The 17961-nt window shown below is 35.0% G+C and overlaps 2 protein-coding genes across 3 annotated transcripts in view; one reads left to right on the top strand and one right to left on the bottom strand.

The window, feature by feature from the left end:
* Window positions 1-3447, bottom strand: part of LOC145269813 (diphthine methyl ester synthase-like) — a 902043-nt gene extending 898596 nt beyond the window's left edge. Inside the window, exon 1 of the mRNA XM_080125536.1 lies at window positions 3241-3447. The gene's annotated coding sequence lies outside the window, so the exon portion shown is untranslated. The remainder of the gene's footprint in view (window positions 1-3240) is intronic.
* LOC145269839 (uncharacterized) overlaps window positions 2068-17961 on the top strand; it is a 24401-nt gene continuing 8507 nt past the window's right edge. The window contains exon 1 of one of the 2 annotated variants that reach the window (XM_080125560.1): window positions 2068-2188. In XM_080125560.1, coding sequence (XP_079981686.1) covers window positions 2175-2188 — 14 coding nt within the window. In that variant the 5' untranslated portion in view covers window positions 2068-2174. Of the gene's footprint in view, window positions 2189-16056; window positions 16261-17961 lie in introns of those variants that run through there. The other variant, XR_013865265.1, reaches the window with a different exon arrangement.

The raw sequence follows: 17961 nt of genomic DNA, 5'->3' as shown, positions 1-17961 counted from the left end.
TGTTCGAGGGAAGAAACTATTAGAATGGAAAGCTTTCTGGTATTTAGGAACCTCTACCGTAAAGGGGGTGTGATTTTGTTAAATAGGGTTGTCGGGGATATATACGTCGATGGGGACACCAGTGCAACGAGTTCATCAGAACACATTCAATTAAAATATTTGCAAAGCATGCACAAGGATGCGCCATTGTGGCGATGGGACAGGGATTGAAGCTTAGTTGACAAAGTGGGACCTATTAAATTGAAGACTCTTTTTTGGACCCTATCTATCTAGTGACAAATGCACCAGCCCAGATGTGGCAACAATATTCCATGCCATGAACGAATGGTGAATTGTAGAGGTATAGGATACTCTCAGGTATGAGTAGTCTTCCAGCATGATAGAGGGAACCCATCTTTTTGCAGCAGTCTTTGCAATGTCCTCAATGTATTTGTTCCCGTTCATATTTCCTGTGAATGCTAAGCCAAAGGGTTTGAATGAAGAATTCTCAGGGAAGGTGTAATTTATCATGGATATCGGTGGTTGAAGAGGCTTGTAATTGTTAAAGGAGAACAGCTTAGTCTTATTAGCATTAAATGTTCTTCCACAAACGGGGTACTAAGTTGAGACAAAAATAAAAAAAATTCTCAGTCAAGAAGGACAGGAAAATGAAGTTTAATATTAGAACAGATACTACACTTTACTCTTAGTCAAACAGCCAAGAAGGTTTCAGTGTTCCTATTTATTTAATTGCTTTTCAACGACGACAGAGTTAGACACAAATTTAGCTCAGGATATGTTTAAGAGCAAAGGACGCTGGAGATCGATTCGAGTTGTCACATCGCTGACATACGCCCAGCACTACTAGTGTTCATGACATTAGAAGATAGTATGATATCGGTTGTTTTTTTTTTCAAGCATGTCCGAACAGGGACACTCGAACGAGATCTCCATTCTGGAGCTATGTTGTACGGCATTGAGGAGTAACGTGTTCCGAGCCAATCCCCAGGTCAGACAGAACTCGGAATCGTTGAGATAATTCCTGCATGTAGCAGATCACCTTTTTGATAATTTGATGGGAAAATATAATTGAAATCTAAATTTGATAAGGAAGACCGATGACTTTCTTACATAATTTTCTATGCATAACGATACGTTGATAACCTTGAGTTATCGTTTTTCCTTAACTAGCACCTTTCTCGACTTGTTTAGATAAGAACTATATTTTTGTGATCTAACTGCCATTTCAGCGTTTCGCGTATAAAAGACACTTGACATATCTCATGTTTTTTAAAGTTTTTTTATCGTTTTCTTTTTTTTTTTTAACTAAAACATTGTTTAAATAATAAAAAAAAAAGTTGATTATTAGTAAAACTATTTCACTCTTAATAATTTATGTGACTGAAATAGGAATCAAAACAAGATAACAACCTAATTGAATTTGATGTCGGGTGATTTCGCTTATTCACATAATGTTGACATTTTTCAAGCGGGTTTTTCTCAATTTTAGGTGCATAACAACAACTGGATTTTAGTGGACACGATTCCTTATTTGGTAATATACAAGAAACATAAAAACATAAAACTATTTTGAATACATAAACAGATTTTTCTTGCATTATGTCATAAACGTGACCTTTATACACTACGATCAAAACGTGCTTAAAAAGAATAAAAATAAATTAGCTTCGCTAGAGAAATGGAGGGGGTATGGGGGTGGGAGAGTGAAAAGAAAAAACAGATAGTAATAATGACGCTAAATTTTCTTTTTTTTCTTTTTCTTTTTTAAAACAGTAACCCTTCCAAATAGAGAGAAAGAGAGAGGGAGAGAGAGAAAGACAGAGAGTGAAAGTGTGACAGAGAGAAAGAGGGAGAGGAGGGGTTGTCCGATAATTCATTTTTTTTAAACAGCAATCCCTCCGAATAGAGAGAGAGAGAGAGAGAGAGAGAGCGCGAGAGCGAGAGAGAGAGAGGTGTTCGATAATTCAGTTTTCTTTTTTTAAAACAGCAACCCCTCCATATATATATATATATATATATATATATATATATATATATATACATATATAAAGAGATAGAGAGAGAGAGAGAGGGTCGATAATTCATTCTAGTAGTCTGAAATGCGATGTTATGTATTATAAACTACTAAACAGCATTGCTGCAACGAAATTATTCCTATATTCCGATATTCTATAATGCAATCTGGAAGGTAAGTGAAAATCAGGGGGCGTTTGTTATTTACTTAAGATCTAATGTATTATGTAGGAAATAGTATGAGTAAAAAATGAAATAACCGGTGGCTTAAAAATAAATATACATATTCAAACGTAATACGGTGATGTTAAAGAAGTAAGAGGACTAAATGGATAGAGAATGAAACTATTTGCTATCTCCTTTATGTAACTACGTATTTGGGAGAAGCTGTTTGTTCGGAATAAACGTAATAATTTCTAAACGCGTGATGAAATGTGCGCATAGTGTCATGAAACACGCGCTAGAAAGTGAAGTTGTGAATGTAAAAGATGTAGGAAGTGTTCGATTATTTTTTTTTATTGAAAATCTAGATGCAAGGGAAAAATCGAATTGATTGTATTATATAGTAGATAATGAATTCTTTTCTATACTGTCGTCGTAAGTGGTGCGAATGACGACGCCATTTATCTTTTCCCCGGCCATCATGTTTATCAAGGATAGTACGGGTTATATTTGTGTCATGCGAAATGGAACATAATATTAGCATTAGAAGGTGGGATTTAGAATCTTTAAGTTTTTTTAGAATCTTTAGGGACTTTTAGAATCTGTAAAAAGTAATCTAGAGTAACCTCCCTTATTTTATGATAATCTCATTTTTCGAGAACTCTTTAGGTAAGTACGAACAATAAAATTTGACTACATTTTATTATCAGTTATTCTAATGCAAATAAATCTTATCAATTATTCTCTTGCCTTCGTTTATCATTGCAATTTATTTATTTATTCTGCTTATAATTAGTGTAGAATTGCCAAAGCGCCCACAACGATTTGATGTGGAACTGGAGATCCCAATTTCTAATAAAACGCTGGACTTACAAATAACGTTTGATTTTTTTCTTTCTTTTTTTTACATACATATGTGAAAACCTTACAGCGAGAAATAAACACGCTCAAACGCATGACTTATTTAGCACCCGATACGCGAAATAGTTATGGACTGTACTACTTATGAAGAGGCGATTAAGGCACTACAAGCTCTCTACAAAACAAAAAAAGAGATATACCTACTTGCTCTAATCGATACGAATCGCTCTCCCAACAGCACGTTTCTGCCCTCTTCTTTTCCAATCGACCACACCTGGCCTCTCACCACCAATGTCACACTGCACAATGTGAACGTCAGCAATACGAAATTCTTTTCAAGAGAAGATGTTCACGACTCTTTTCTTTTTGCCTCCCCAGGGAATTTTTCCCAGCTTTTATATCCTTCTATCTAGAAAAAAAGGAAGAGACAGGGGGGAAAATAGCTTCTCCCATCATGCCCTGCCTTTCCAAGATGCCCTTCGTGTATATAAATAAGCTTGCCATCCTTTCCTTCTTCTTTCCCAAAGAGCGATGCAGATACGCCCGGTACGTTTTTTTTTTTTTTTTTTTTTTTTTCAAACCATTATACCCCACACTTGCTACACAATAACAACGAAATAGTGAATTACATGAGCGGTTAAAAAAAAATAATTACAGGCCTTACGTATGAATTGTAACTTCTGGTTAAGAAATTCAGAATAAACTTGAAATTATGGACGACTGTATCAGCAGCCTCCACTTAACGCAGGTAAATCAGCACCGTGTTGGAAACAAATGTCTTAATCAAAGAACATCCTATGTTGTATAAGTTTGTGTTATACCGACAGTATGAGATGATCGGTTCTGCTTTGAACACTTATTCGAATTGTCTCCCGCTATTCTGTATAATTACCCAGATTCTTAGTTTGTGACTTCTTTCTCTAAACAGAAAATTTCCGAAACTTTTCACAAGGCATTAATGCAACTTTTGCATGTTTGGTCTCCACCCTCGCTTTTGTTCTTCAGCAAGAGATACTAGTTGTGAAGTTGGCGCCTTGTTTTTCTTTCTTTTTTCTATTTTTTTTTTTTTTAAATCTGTTGATCTACATCTTCTAAAATATAAGAAGAGAAATTCTACTGGTTCGTTTTGTATAGTTACTAGCAGGCCGCCCGGCGTTGCCCGGTCGTAAAACACGCATAAATATTATATTTAATGCAGGATTCTTATTTATTATAAACAGAAATACCGTAGGTTTTAAATGTAACGTTAAATTCTTTTTTAAAAAAATGAAAATGAGACATGTGTATGCGAGTATTGTTTTTTCTTCACAATCCACTTCTGGTAAGTAACAAAAAATACCCGAGCTGACCTAAAGACAGTGAGTCAAGTACGATAACTATTAGGCCAGTTTTACATGATCTTTAAAATTTGTTTTCAAACCTACTTATTGTTAACATAACTAATTTATCATGGGAACGATTCGCGCATGCGCATTCGTGAAACAGATGACAAACAGATAAAAATCCGATTATCCGCATGCACCAATTTTTAAATTTCGACCCCTTAGCAGCCCTTTCTTCTGGATAAAAACCGATTAAAAAGTTTTCCACATGTCTAAATACCCTATATGCAAATTTCAAGTTTGCAGATTAAAAATTCGTTGAGTACTAAAACTGACTCATAACAGTGCTTAAATGTGCATACTTATATCATTTTTGTATCTGGCGAGTTCCAGGTTCGGGTTTCAGTGTTTCTCTACAGCGAGTACACGCTAACCGTGGGCGCTTATTCACGGCCTCCTAAATAGGAGACAGTTTCGCTAAAATAATGTGACCTGCTAACGGTACATGTGAAGTCCAACTCTCTTCCTGATCTACATCAATGATCTTCCAGACCACATTCTTAGATAATTCGCTGACGACACTACCATCTATGGAAGCACTTCGAAGACCGTAAACGACCAAGTTCTCTCTGACTCTCTCTCTCTCTCCTCTGATCTTGAGCACGTGGTACAATGGGGAAAGAAGTGGCTGGTTACTTTTAGTGCATCTAAAACCAAGCTTCTATCTTTACATCACCAACGCTCTACTGCCCAGCTGCCATCAATCGTCTTGGGGAGGCTTCATATTTTGACAAGCTTCTGGGCTTAACCTTTACCCCCGATCTGAAATGGAATACGTTTATCAAATCAACTGCCAAAGTCGCTGGAAGATGGTGGGATCCTTCTACCGCTCGAGTAGATATCTCACTTCTGATGCAATTCTCTACCTATATAAAAGCCAGGTATGGCCAACGATGGAGTACTATTGCCACAGTTGGGCAGGAGCTGCTAGAAGCAGCTTATCCTGTCTTGACAGAGTTCAAAATAGATTTCGTATTTTAGTGGTGGATGCCCTTTTCTCTTCTCTGCAACCTCTTTCCCACAGAAGAGACGTAGCGAGCTTGCCCCTGCTTTATCGTTATTTTCATGGCAGATGCTCATCTGAACTCCGATCTCTGCCCCCCCCTCGCCAGACTTTCACGAAAAACACTCGTCTTGCCAGAACCACTATCAACAATTACCCACACTCTTTATCCGTGCCTACACCTAAACGTAGATTCCATGAACAGGGCTTCTTTCTTAGACCTGCTCGTCTGTGAAACTCTATTCCGTTTGCCTGCTTTCCAGCTGACTACAATCTGATTGTCTTCAAGTCCAACGTGAACAAATTCTTATTGAACCGTCCCCCTAAGTAATCCAATTTACAAAATTCCCACTAATGTTTACTACGCTAAAATCACAATGACTAATATATACCTATTAACCCTAATCCTTAAGTGGCCTTGATAAGCGGTGACCCCCCCCCCATGTAAAACAAAAAGTCCAACGACCACATGCTCACAATACGGACTATTATGAAGGATGGTTATTTTTCTGCTTAGATTCACAAAAAAAATTACCGAGGGATTCGTGACTGTATTTTATTTTCCAAAAGATAAAAGCTTTTTACTTTTGAATACTTGCAATTAAAAGGGAGTATTTTTGCCTGGAAAATACTATCAAGTTTTATATTTGTTAAGTGTATTTAATTACTAATTCACACATTACTTTAATTTTAAGTTAAAATTGCACTCGTTTTCAAATAATTTTTAAATGAGATTTTTTACAATACTTTTTTTTCTGCTGAACCAATAATTTTTACAGGATATTTTTTTTCTCTATTTGGTTCTTTAATAAGTTAAAAAAATATATACATTATTATTCATATATTTTGGACGATACCGGAAGTGAATAGACGTAGCAAATGTTTAGTCTCAACTGTAAGTATTTAACTCGTTTATTTCTTCCTTTTAAATATATTAAATTCCATTAAAACTTTTTTGTATAATAAGAGCATTTTAAGTTTATTATTTCTCGGTAGTCGAATTGAGTATATTCCAAGTTTATTATTTCTGTGTGGAATTTTATTTTGTATAATAATATTTTGAATAATCAATGTTTATCCTCATTCAAAAACATACGTCAAGAAACACAATCATATTTTATTAAGAAAACGTGCAAACTAAAGCTGTTGATATGTAATATTTCATCCGATACAATAGTCCGATTCATCGGACTATTGTTCTCATATTGAGTGTGATTTTCACAACGTTTCGATCGATGTAACCTCCGACCTTCTTCAGGTTCGAACTCGGAAATGTTTCTGTCGAACTCGAACGGAGTTTCGAGCGAAACCTTTTATTTACTTCACGGGGGTAGCATGCTCTTGTCCCGTCATCCATGACTGGATAGAGGTGTTCTAAGTAATTCGCAATTGCATTTTTTTGTCGCTCACACTGAGGATTGAACCTTCAACATTCAGGAGAAGGTCACTTATTTTTTACAATTGATTTTTCCAAGTACTCTAACCATTATGCCACGGGCCCTTGCGGACAATTCTAGTACGATGAATCCAAATAATGCGAATAGCTAATCCTCATCTACAAAAATTCAGAAGCTGTTTATATATTTATTTTAAATATTTTTCAAAATTTTGCATCAACAAGTTTTATAACACTTACAAAATTTATTAATTAATCGGTTTATTTTTTTTTATTATTATTAATGCAGAATACGAGCCGTGCTAAAATAATAACGTTATTATAAAGAAACCTATTAACAATATTATCCAACATATTTTTCTATAATTTGGATTTAGAAAGATTTCTGCACTAGCTTTGTATTTGAATTATTTTTTTAAATTTAAATCGTTTTCATTTTATAAGTTATTTATCGTTCGCTTTCGTTTTAAAAAAATATGTATCGTTCGATTTTAATTTGCTTATTTAAATATTGTTTATGTATTTGCTAAATTCATAATTCAGTTTTAGCAATATTTGATTGTCTTCTGCTTATAAAGTACGTAATTTTACATGCATAATTCTTGTTTTTTGTTTGGTTTTCATTTAGAGAAAGCTCATTTTAAAAAATGTCCGCGTGGTTAAGCATAATAAGCTGTGATTGTCGTAGATAGAATGGCTATTTACTACGTCTTATAAATTGAATTTCGTTCAGTTTCAGTAAATATCAAATCATATTTCTTTTATTTTTTAAATGCAATGAACTAATTTTAACGTTTTAAATCCATGAAACAACAAAATGCTTATTTACAGAATATTGTTTGCAGAAACAAGACACACATTTCCCATTTTAAATTCCCATTTTCTTCATTTTTTTTTTTAAATTAATATTGAATAAGTTCATCTTCAGTATAAATCGTGTTTCTTATTTTTCCCCTTTTCAATGCTAGTTTTTGAAGTTTTCTAATATTTTCGTAAAAAGCAGTCATTATCGACTGTTTGACAGATCTTGTTTGCTTAGACCCAGTGGCGTGCAGAGAACTCTTTCAGGGCAGGTGCTTACGTGAAAAAAAAAACGGGAAAAATATAGTAATGGTGAGGCATATGCCTATAATATATTCCTCTGAAAAGGGCACTTTTAAAACAATAGTAAAAAGCTTGGGCACCCATAACACCCCCTCCGCACATTCTAATGACAAGGCATCGTATCTACGACAATCACAGCTTATTATTATGCCCCTCTGTATCGTAATAACACAGACATTTTATGTGTGGCCGGATCTTTTCATGCAACTAACACACTCCAATGAGAATCCAAGAGAATACGAAAACAGTTTATGTATATACGAATGTTTGATTAGTTAATACAAAAAGGGGGGAAAAGACAGAAAACACGCATTTTAGTATATTTAATGATTAATTGAGTAGTCAGATGATAATTTGTTAAAAGCCCGACAAAATGAAGATGCATGATCTGCCAGAACAAATGTATAATGTTTATTTCCGGAATTGATATTTTAGCATTGTACCAAGTAAAAAGTTGAACAGATGACTAATCGGGGGTAATTTTATAAGTTTGTGCACACACGCACACACACACACACACACACACACACACACACACACACACACACACACACACACACTGAGAAACCGTGTCCGTCGTAAATATACATGGCCTTTGCATTATAATCACATCACCTATTGATGTCACGGAATAAAGTTTAACGATATAACCGGAAGTCCTTCCGTTGTATCGAATTGCAGAGAGAAACTAAGTAAATTATCCAAAAGTGACTGTATTTTCCCCCCCAAAAGACAATGAATTATTTTCCATGATAACACGTGCAATTAAAAGAGAATTTATCGCTGAGGAAAAATACAGTGAAGTAAAAGATATTTATATGTTTAACGGATCTTATATTTATTATTAAAATTTGAACTTTAAGAAAGCTAAAAAGAAAAGGGCTTTATTTTCTTTAAAGATAAATTAATATTTATTTTTCAAATGAATTATTTTTTTTTATTTTAACTGTATTAATTTTTAAGGCTTTAGGGCAATATGTCTTTATTTAGTTGCGAACTGTTATCCTCATTTTCATATTTGTTGTTAACCGCGACGGTATAAGAATGCTGAGTCTCTTAACTATATCCTCAGTAATTACTGCCTTCCATAGTTGTTGTTGTCTCACCGCGTTTTGGCCAAGCCTCTGGCCAACTTTGGGTAGGATTGAAACTGCTATCTTCAGACAATGCTGACTTGTGCCTATATAGATTCAACGCCTCTATCCACTGCGCCACGGGCTCTAAAGGGTAACTACCAGACAAAGGCCAGAGGAATGGTATCGTATTACCAATGGTGCTTACATTAAACATGTTTGAACATTCCAGGAAAAACTGGAGATTACAAACTTTCTGAATATACCAGATGTGTTTTTATATCCTTAATAGTTCTCGAGATATTCGATGTCAAAATGTGTCCAAGATTTTTGGAACACATTGTACTTACATAATAAAACGTGTTGCGATCACAGTAACCTACTAGGCATGAAAACGTTTAGTTTACTATAACTGTCTGTTATTTAGATTTTAATTTGGTGGGAAAAGACGATTCAACTCAATAAAATTTGTATCCCCATATCATTTATTGAATAACGGTTAATTTAAAAATTAGCTCTTTTCCGAATGTTGTTGATTGAAGAGTGCATTAAGTCGTGGTCTAGATATGCAATCCTAAGGCTTCTCATTTCTAATCATACCTGACGGTGCTTACCCCCTTTCCAGATATCTTAGTAGAACAAAATTAGAATATTTATACCTTTCGCTGTGACAACGATAAATACAAGTTTATGGGGTGACATAATCGATCTCGAAACAATAACCTGTTGGCGCTTGATTCGGCAATCCCCTTTCGTAGGAAGATGTAATCCCTGCATGAATTACTTCCTGTAATAGACCAAAACAGATACGAATTTTATCTTGATAGAAAGCCCGAAGAACATTGGGTCAGCTAACTATAGTAACGTAATTTAAGCAATGGATGCAAAGAATTAGGAAATCTATATCTTCCTAAGGATTTTAGTTGAAAAGTAAACATAATGTTCCGGTGTGGATCTTGAACCCGATCTGACAACATCATTTACGTGATTTGAAATGCTGCACTAAATATATTTTCCAAATCATGAAAAAATACAATTTGTTGCAACTTTATTTTCGACACTTTCGCATATTCGCTGCTTCACACATATATAAATTAAGTTACGCATTTGTTAAGTTTGAGTTAAACTAATCTTTAGGCTACGACAATTTCAAACGGACAATGTACGGACCCCATTCACTTGGGTCGACATCGTCATCAGCTGGAGTAAAACAATCTCATAAATAAAAACCAGTCAGTTTGCAATACATGTGAAGAAATGGATTCTAATCAATTAAAAAGATTGGCAGTAAATGTGAGCACCGAGAAAGGCGGTAAGATTACTAATGAGAGAGAATATTGAATAATTCGCATACACTGTCAAGATAAAAAGAAAGAGAGAAAGAGAGAGAGAGAGTGGGGGTTACTATCTTATGTCGCATGTGGCTGAGATAGTTTCTGAACAAGAGAAACAAGAAAACATTTTTTTTATTACATTTTCACCCCAAACAAGGCATATTGCCACTTTATTGTAGGAGGCTACTATCAGGGACATGGCCATCAGGGGTACTGTGTAGGGAGTTGGGCAGCAAGATGTCGGTTCACGTTGCACTTGAACATCTGCATGTCAGTACAGTTGGGGAAGCAGGGACCCGGCAGGGAATTCCAAAGTTTAGCTGTCCTGGGGAAGAAACTACTGGATGGAGTAGAAGGCTCTCTTACATCTAAGGATCTCTACTGTGAAGGGGTGGGATTTAGCTGCTTATCGGGTTTGTCGGGGGTATTTACGCCGAGGGGGCACAAGTGCTTGCAGTTCGTCAGCGCATTCACCGTTAAAGTACTTGTAGAAAAGGCAGAGAGATGCAACATTTCGTCAATGGGACAGGGGCTGAAGTTTAGATGACAGTCCAGGACCTATCAGATTGGCGACTCTCTTTTGAACCTTGTCTAGGAGCGAGAGACTAGCAGCAGATGCACCAGCCCAAGTATGACAACAATACTCCATACATGGGCGAATGGTGGCCTTATAGAGGTATAGGATACTTTCGGGTGTTAGTATCTTTCTAGCACGGTAGAGAGAACCTACCTGCTTTGCAGCGGTCCTGGCGATACTCTCGATGTAATTGTTCCAACTCATGTTTCCTGAGAGCATTAGGCCGAGGAGTTTAAAGGATGTACTTTCAGATAAAGAGTCATTGGCCATCGCTATTGGTGGTAGAGAAGGTTTCTTGTAATTATTAAAGGAAACGAGTTTTGTCTTGGCAGCATTGAATGTGACCATCCATTTATGTCCTCATTCCACTACAGATCGGAGGTTATCCTCCAGTGTTTCTGCCATTTCTTTAGATATGTGTTCATTTATTTTCCTGTCGTGTCTGTTATAGAGTGTGGTGTCGTCAGCATATATACCCATCTCACAAGCAATTTTGTCAGGGAGGTCATTTATAAATATTAGGAATAATAGAGGTCCCAGGATACACCCCTGAGGCACTCCCGCATTTATATCGTACTGTTCAGATGTACGACCATCGAGGACAACCCGGATTTTTCTCTTACCTAAGAAGGATCTAATTATGTCATGTATTCTTCCAGTGGTACCATATGATCTGATTTTCCTGAGAAGACCTTCATGTCATACCCTGTCAAAAGCCTTAGATATATCTAGAGCTACCGCTCTACCCTCCCCCACTTTGTCCAGTGACTGGTATATACTTTTCTGAGATTACAGTTAGGATGTCTGATGTCTAAATCCATATTGTTTGTCAGTCAGAAGTTTAGCATCTGTAAGGTGATGGATTAGAGCTTGGTTAATTATTGTCTCAAATATTTTGGCGAAAAGTAAAAGGAGGCTAATGGGGCGAAAATTTACTGAGTCAGTTCTTTCGCCAGAATTCTTGAAAACTGGTACTACAGAAGCAGTTTTCCAGCAGACAGGAAAGCAAGATTTATTAAGGCATTTGTTGTAAAGTTTGGAGAGAACTGGAGCTACTTCGGCGGAGCACTTTTTTAATAGCACAGTCGGGGTGAGATTATATATATATATAGATATAGATATATATATATCTATCTATATATATATATATATATATACATATATATATATACTTATATATATACATATATATATACTTATATATATACATATATATATACTTATATATATACATATATATATATATACATATATATATATACTTATATATATATACATATATATATACATATATATATACATATATATATACATATATATGCATATATATATACATATATCCATATATATATACATATATATATCCACATATATATACATATATATATATATATACATATACATATATATACATATACACTTGTGCCCGATATTATTCATACCCCCCCCCTTGAAAATTGAGTTTATTAGGTGTAACTTTGTAAGAATTTATTGTTTACGTCCATATTGATACATATTCTTAATAAACCTCTTCTGATCATTTTCGTCATTTTAGAATCTCGGGATACTTGTAATAAAAGAAATATACAGCTATTTATAAAATCTGCAATGTTCAAAAATAATCATACCCCCTTATTTTTTCAGTATTAATCGAGTTTCTGACTGTTTGTTTCCTGTTTGATTCTTATTTTGAATGCTTTTATACAACCTTTGATTAATTTCATTTCGTTTTTTGCATTTTTCAGAAATTAAAATGATATCAACTGAAAACCAATAAAAGAATAAAAATTATTAGAATTGGGAAGAAAAAAGAGCTTAGTAATGATCTTAGGACTAAAATTGTGAATTCACATAAGGATGGTTTAGGTTACAAGTCAATTTCCAAGAAATTTGAGGTCCCTACAGCAACAGTACAGAGCATCATCAAAAGATTCCAGAGCCACCACACAACAAACAACTTGATTGGTAGAGGAAGGAAAAGGAAACTGTCTGCTAGAGCCACCAGGAATATTGTAAGAAGTGTTAATGCAAATCCAACCACCATTACTAAGGACATTTTAGAAAATCTGGAGTCTTCTGGCATAAAAATATCAAGGCAAACATTGCAAAGGACTCTGCATGAAAATGGTCTGAAAGGAAGAAGACCACGAAGGACTCCATTGCACACCGAAAAACACCTTGCAGCACGTCTAAAGTTTGCTAGGACCTATGTGAATTCTCCAGAGTCCGTTTTCTCAAGTATTTTGTGGACTGACGAAACAAAAATTGAATTGTTTGGCCATATGGATGCTTCTTACGTTTGGAGGAAGAAAGGAGAAGCTTACAACCCAAAGAACACCATACCCACGGTGAAACATGGTGGTGGTAGCCTAATGTTTTGGGGCTCCTTTTCGACTAGTGGTCCAGGTAGTTTGATCAAGATAGATGGAACCATGTAGAAGGAGCAATATTTGGAGATACTCCAGAAAAACATTAGACAGGATGCGGCGAAGCTCCATTTAGGACCAAACTGGGTCCTTCAACAGGATAATGATCCAAAACATACTGCCAAAATAGTCAAGAAATGGTTTGAGGATAATCAAATTAATGTTTTGGAATGGCCTAGCCAGAGTCCCGACCTGAACCCTATCGAAAACCTCTGGCACATATTGAAAACTGAGGTTAAAAAGCAGAAACCTAGAAATTTGAGGGATTTGGAGTACTACTGCATTGAAGAATGGTCAGAAATCAGTGTTGATGCTTGTAAAAACCTTGTTGATAAATATCCAAAACGGTTACAGGCAGTTATTAAGAATAAAGGGCATGCTATTGACTATTAGTAAGAGAGGTATGAATAATTTTGAACTGGTGCCATTATTGTTTTTCTTTGTATAATGTTTCAAACTTGCATAATTTATTTATTTGTTGAGTTTAAATTAAATGCTTATGCTTGATTTATTGTTTGAAACCCCTTTAATATTGTCTACCTTCTGGTTTGAGCAATATTCTTATAGAAATCTCAAAGATCCGAGGGGTATGAATAATATCGGGCACAAGTGTATATGTATATATATACATATATATATACATATACATATATATATATACATATATATACATATATATATGCATATATATATCCATATACATATATGTATATATATCCATATATATATACAGTGATGATCATATTTATTGGCACGGTAAAATAAAAGTTAAATTTTGTCTAATAAATTCTAAAAAAGGGATTAAATTAAAGAAAATAACAAAGTATATTATGTATTTTTAACTGGCCTTTCCGATGCAGCAATCGGATTTTAGAAAAAATAAATAACAAAGGAACAACAAACATAATTGCAAAAAAATTGCAAACATAATAACTTGTTCAAAATTATTGGCACGGCTTTGTTTTTCTTTTAGTATCAGTATAATATCAATCAATTTCCGGTTTACGTGCTTTCTGAACTTTTTTATAGCCATATTATGCTTGTTTAACGCTAATTCAGTGAATAATTTTTTTCAGATAATTTTTAGATAGCGATTTATTTAAACTATTATAAGTGACTAAATTATAATTTTCAATCGCCATGGTTAAAACTAAGGAACACAGCGAAGACGTCAGGAAGCTTGTTGTAGCATGCCATACCAATGGGGAGGGCTATGATAAGATTTCAAAGAAGCTAAACCTTCCCAAATCCACTGTTAGAGCCATAATAAACAAGTTCAAATCGCAAGGCCACGTTATGAGTTTAGAGGGTAGAGGGAGAAAAAGGATTCTTTCCCCAAGAGATGAACGGAAAATTGTTCGACAAGTAAAACAAAACCCAAGGATCTCTGTTGGGGAGATTGTTGATGAACAGAGCACCTCTGGAGTGAATGTATCTCGACATACAGTTGGTAGAGTTTTGAAGAGAGCTGGTTTAAAAGCATGTCGTCCGAGAAAGACTCCCTTATTGAAGCCTATGCATCTGAAAGCAAGGCTAGCCTTTGCAAAACGTCATATTGATAAAGATGTTGCATTCTGGAAACGTGTTCTATGGACTGACGAAACGAAAATAGAGTTATTTGGCCATAATAAAGTGTCTTATATTTACAGAAAATCTGGCGAAGCTTTCCTGCCTAAGAACACCATACCCACAGTGAAGCACGGTGGAGGCAGTTTGATGTTTTGGGGATCCTTTGCTGCCTCTGGACCAGGGCGACTTGTTAAGGTCACAGGTAGCATAAAAAAGGAAGATTATGTTAAAATATTGGATGAAAACCTGAAAGACTCTGCTAAAGAGCTCTCACTTGGTCGTCGTTGGTGGTTCATGCAAGATAATGACCCAAACCATTCGGCTAAACTGACTAAGAAATGGCTTGAGGACAATCATATTAATGTTTTGGAGTGGCCATCACAAAGCCCAGACCTTAATCCAATTGAAAATTTATGGAGAACATTAAAATTGAGGGTAATGCAAAGGAAGCCTAAGAATCTTATTCAATTGGAGGATTATTGTCAGGAAGAGTGGGCTAAAATTACTACTGAAGAGTGCAACAACTTGGTTGTAAACTATGAAAAGCGACTGAGGAAGGTAATCAAGGCCAAAGGCTATACAATTGATTATTAAATAAATCGTGCCAATAATTTTGAACAAGGGTTTTTTGCAATTATGTTTGTTGTTCCTTTGTTATTTATTTTTTCTAAAATCCGATTGCTGCATCGGAAAGGCCAGTTAAAAATACATAATATACTTTGTTATTTTCTTTAATTTAATCCCTTTTTTTAGAATTTATTAGACAAAATTTAACTTTTATTTTACCGTGCCAATAAATATGATCATCACTGTATATATCCATATACATATATATATATATATCCATATACATATATATATATATATCCATATGCATATATATATGTATATATATATATATATATATCCATAAGCATATATATATATATATCCATAAACATATATATATATATCCATATACATATATATGTACATATATGTCCATATACATATGCATATATATATATATATATGTATATATATATATATCCATATATATATATACACAAATATATATATATATATATATATATGTGTCTGTGTGTACGCATACAAATGTGCACGCAATCATGTAGCTTCAACTTATACCAACGCTAATTTCTCTTACATACGCAAATACACATAAGCGACTAAAAGTCGATATTCGTAACTTTCAATCATAATAGGTTTCGATTCGGTTTTTAATTTTATGCGTCGATGTTTCCATCCAATCATATTCATCTTAAAACGAACGCACTGTATATAAATCGAACATTGCATCTACATTTTGCAATAATCGTTCCGGTCATTCTTTCCTTTCAACATTCATCCTGTGCATCAAGTGAGTAACATCATTTTATTTCGAAAGAAAAAGAAAAAAGAAAGAAAAAGAGAAAAAGAAAGAAAAAAAATACGTTTTTTTTTTCAAATTTATATTGTTTTATCAGGTGTTCATCAACATTGAAAATTTTAAACAAATTATTTTAACTTATTTCATTATTTATGCAAAAAAATCACATTTTTCCAAGTCTTTATAAGAATACAATTGTTTAGCGGAAAACATTTTGAGATTTGCGGTCAGTGTCTTAATATTTCATGAGAATTGTGCAAAAGAAATAAATGAAATGTTTGCAAAAGTTGCGAACAATCAGATACAAAGGATCGATGGTTTGTTGATGTATTAAAGTGACTTGAAGAGAGAAACAAAAGTACTTTTTTTTTGTTTTGTTTTTTTACAAAGGGTTTACCACATATCAAGGCCCGGAAGCCACTCGAGGATAAGGGTTAATGTGTGTATTGTAGTCATTAGGACAGTAGCATAGTAATCGTTTGTGGTGGTAATTTGGTAAAATCAGATTATTTACGATGACTCTTCAATAAGAACTTGTTTATGTTGGACTTGAAGACGACAATGTTGTAGTTAGTTGGAAAGCAGTCCAGCGGAACAGAATTTAAATGTATAATTTGAAAAGGTGTCGGACTGTAAAAGATTGAAACTCTGAAGTAATGACGAGTATGGATTTTAAACTTGAAAATACACGAAGGACGTTCTGTTAAATTTCTTAAGAAATTCTCTCATGCATTAGAAATACTTTATAATGTATTTCTGCGCATTCTATCCACATCCACATATCCACAGGGTATGATAGAGGGTAGAAAAATAAAATTGTCGTCCTAGAAAAGATAAGATTCCATTTCCGTTTGATGAAAACCGGTTTTCTTATTTTTATTTATTTATTTTTTTTTAATTACATTTTCACCCCAAACAAGGCACATTGCCACTTTGGTGTAGGGGGCTACTATCAGGGTCAGCAACTACTGGGGCACTATGTAGGGATTTGGGCAGCAAGATGTCGGTTCACGTTGCACTTGAACTTCTGCATGTCAGTACAGTTAGGGAAGCAGGATCCTGGAATGGAATTCCAGAGTCTAGCAGTTCTGGGGAAGAAACTACTGGAGTAGAAAGATCTTTTACATCTAAGGATCTCTACTGTGTGGGCGTGGGATTTTGCTGCCTGTCGGGTTTGTCGAGGGTTTCTGCATCGTGGGGGCACAAGTGTCTGCAGTTCGTCAGAGCATTCACCATTAAAATACTTGTAGAACAAACAGAGGGATGCAACGTTTCGTCGATGGGACAGAGTCTGAAGCTTAGATACCAGTTCAGAGCCTATCAGATTGGCAACTCTTTTTTGAACCGTGTCTAGGAGCGAGAGACTAGTAGTAGACGCACCAGCCCAGATGTGACAACAATACTCCATACATAGGCGAATGTTGGCCTTATAGAGATACAGGATACTTTCAGGTGTCAGTAGTTTTCTAGCACGGTAGAGAGAGCCTACCTTTTTCGCAGCGGCCCTGGCAATATTTTCAATATAGTTGGCCAATTGTGTACAAATCCCATGAGCGATAGGAGCCTTCTATCATGTCTGAAACTGACACTATGCTCAACGAGCAAGATCGGAGATGTGCTGCAGTACAACTCATGCTCTCTAACGATCCAAATTATGACAACAGGATCATTGCTAGCACCCTCAAAATGCAA

Source organism: Euprymna scolopes, chromosome 4 (genome assembly GCF_053919585.1).
Source record: "Euprymna scolopes isolate OS-2025 chromosome 4, ASM5391958v1, whole genome shotgun sequence".
Taxonomy (NCBI): domain Eukaryota; kingdom Metazoa; phylum Mollusca; class Cephalopoda; order Sepiida; family Sepiolidae; genus Euprymna; species Euprymna scolopes.
Note: the sequence above shows the minus strand (reverse complement) of the source record. Positions and strands in the feature narration are given on the sequence as shown.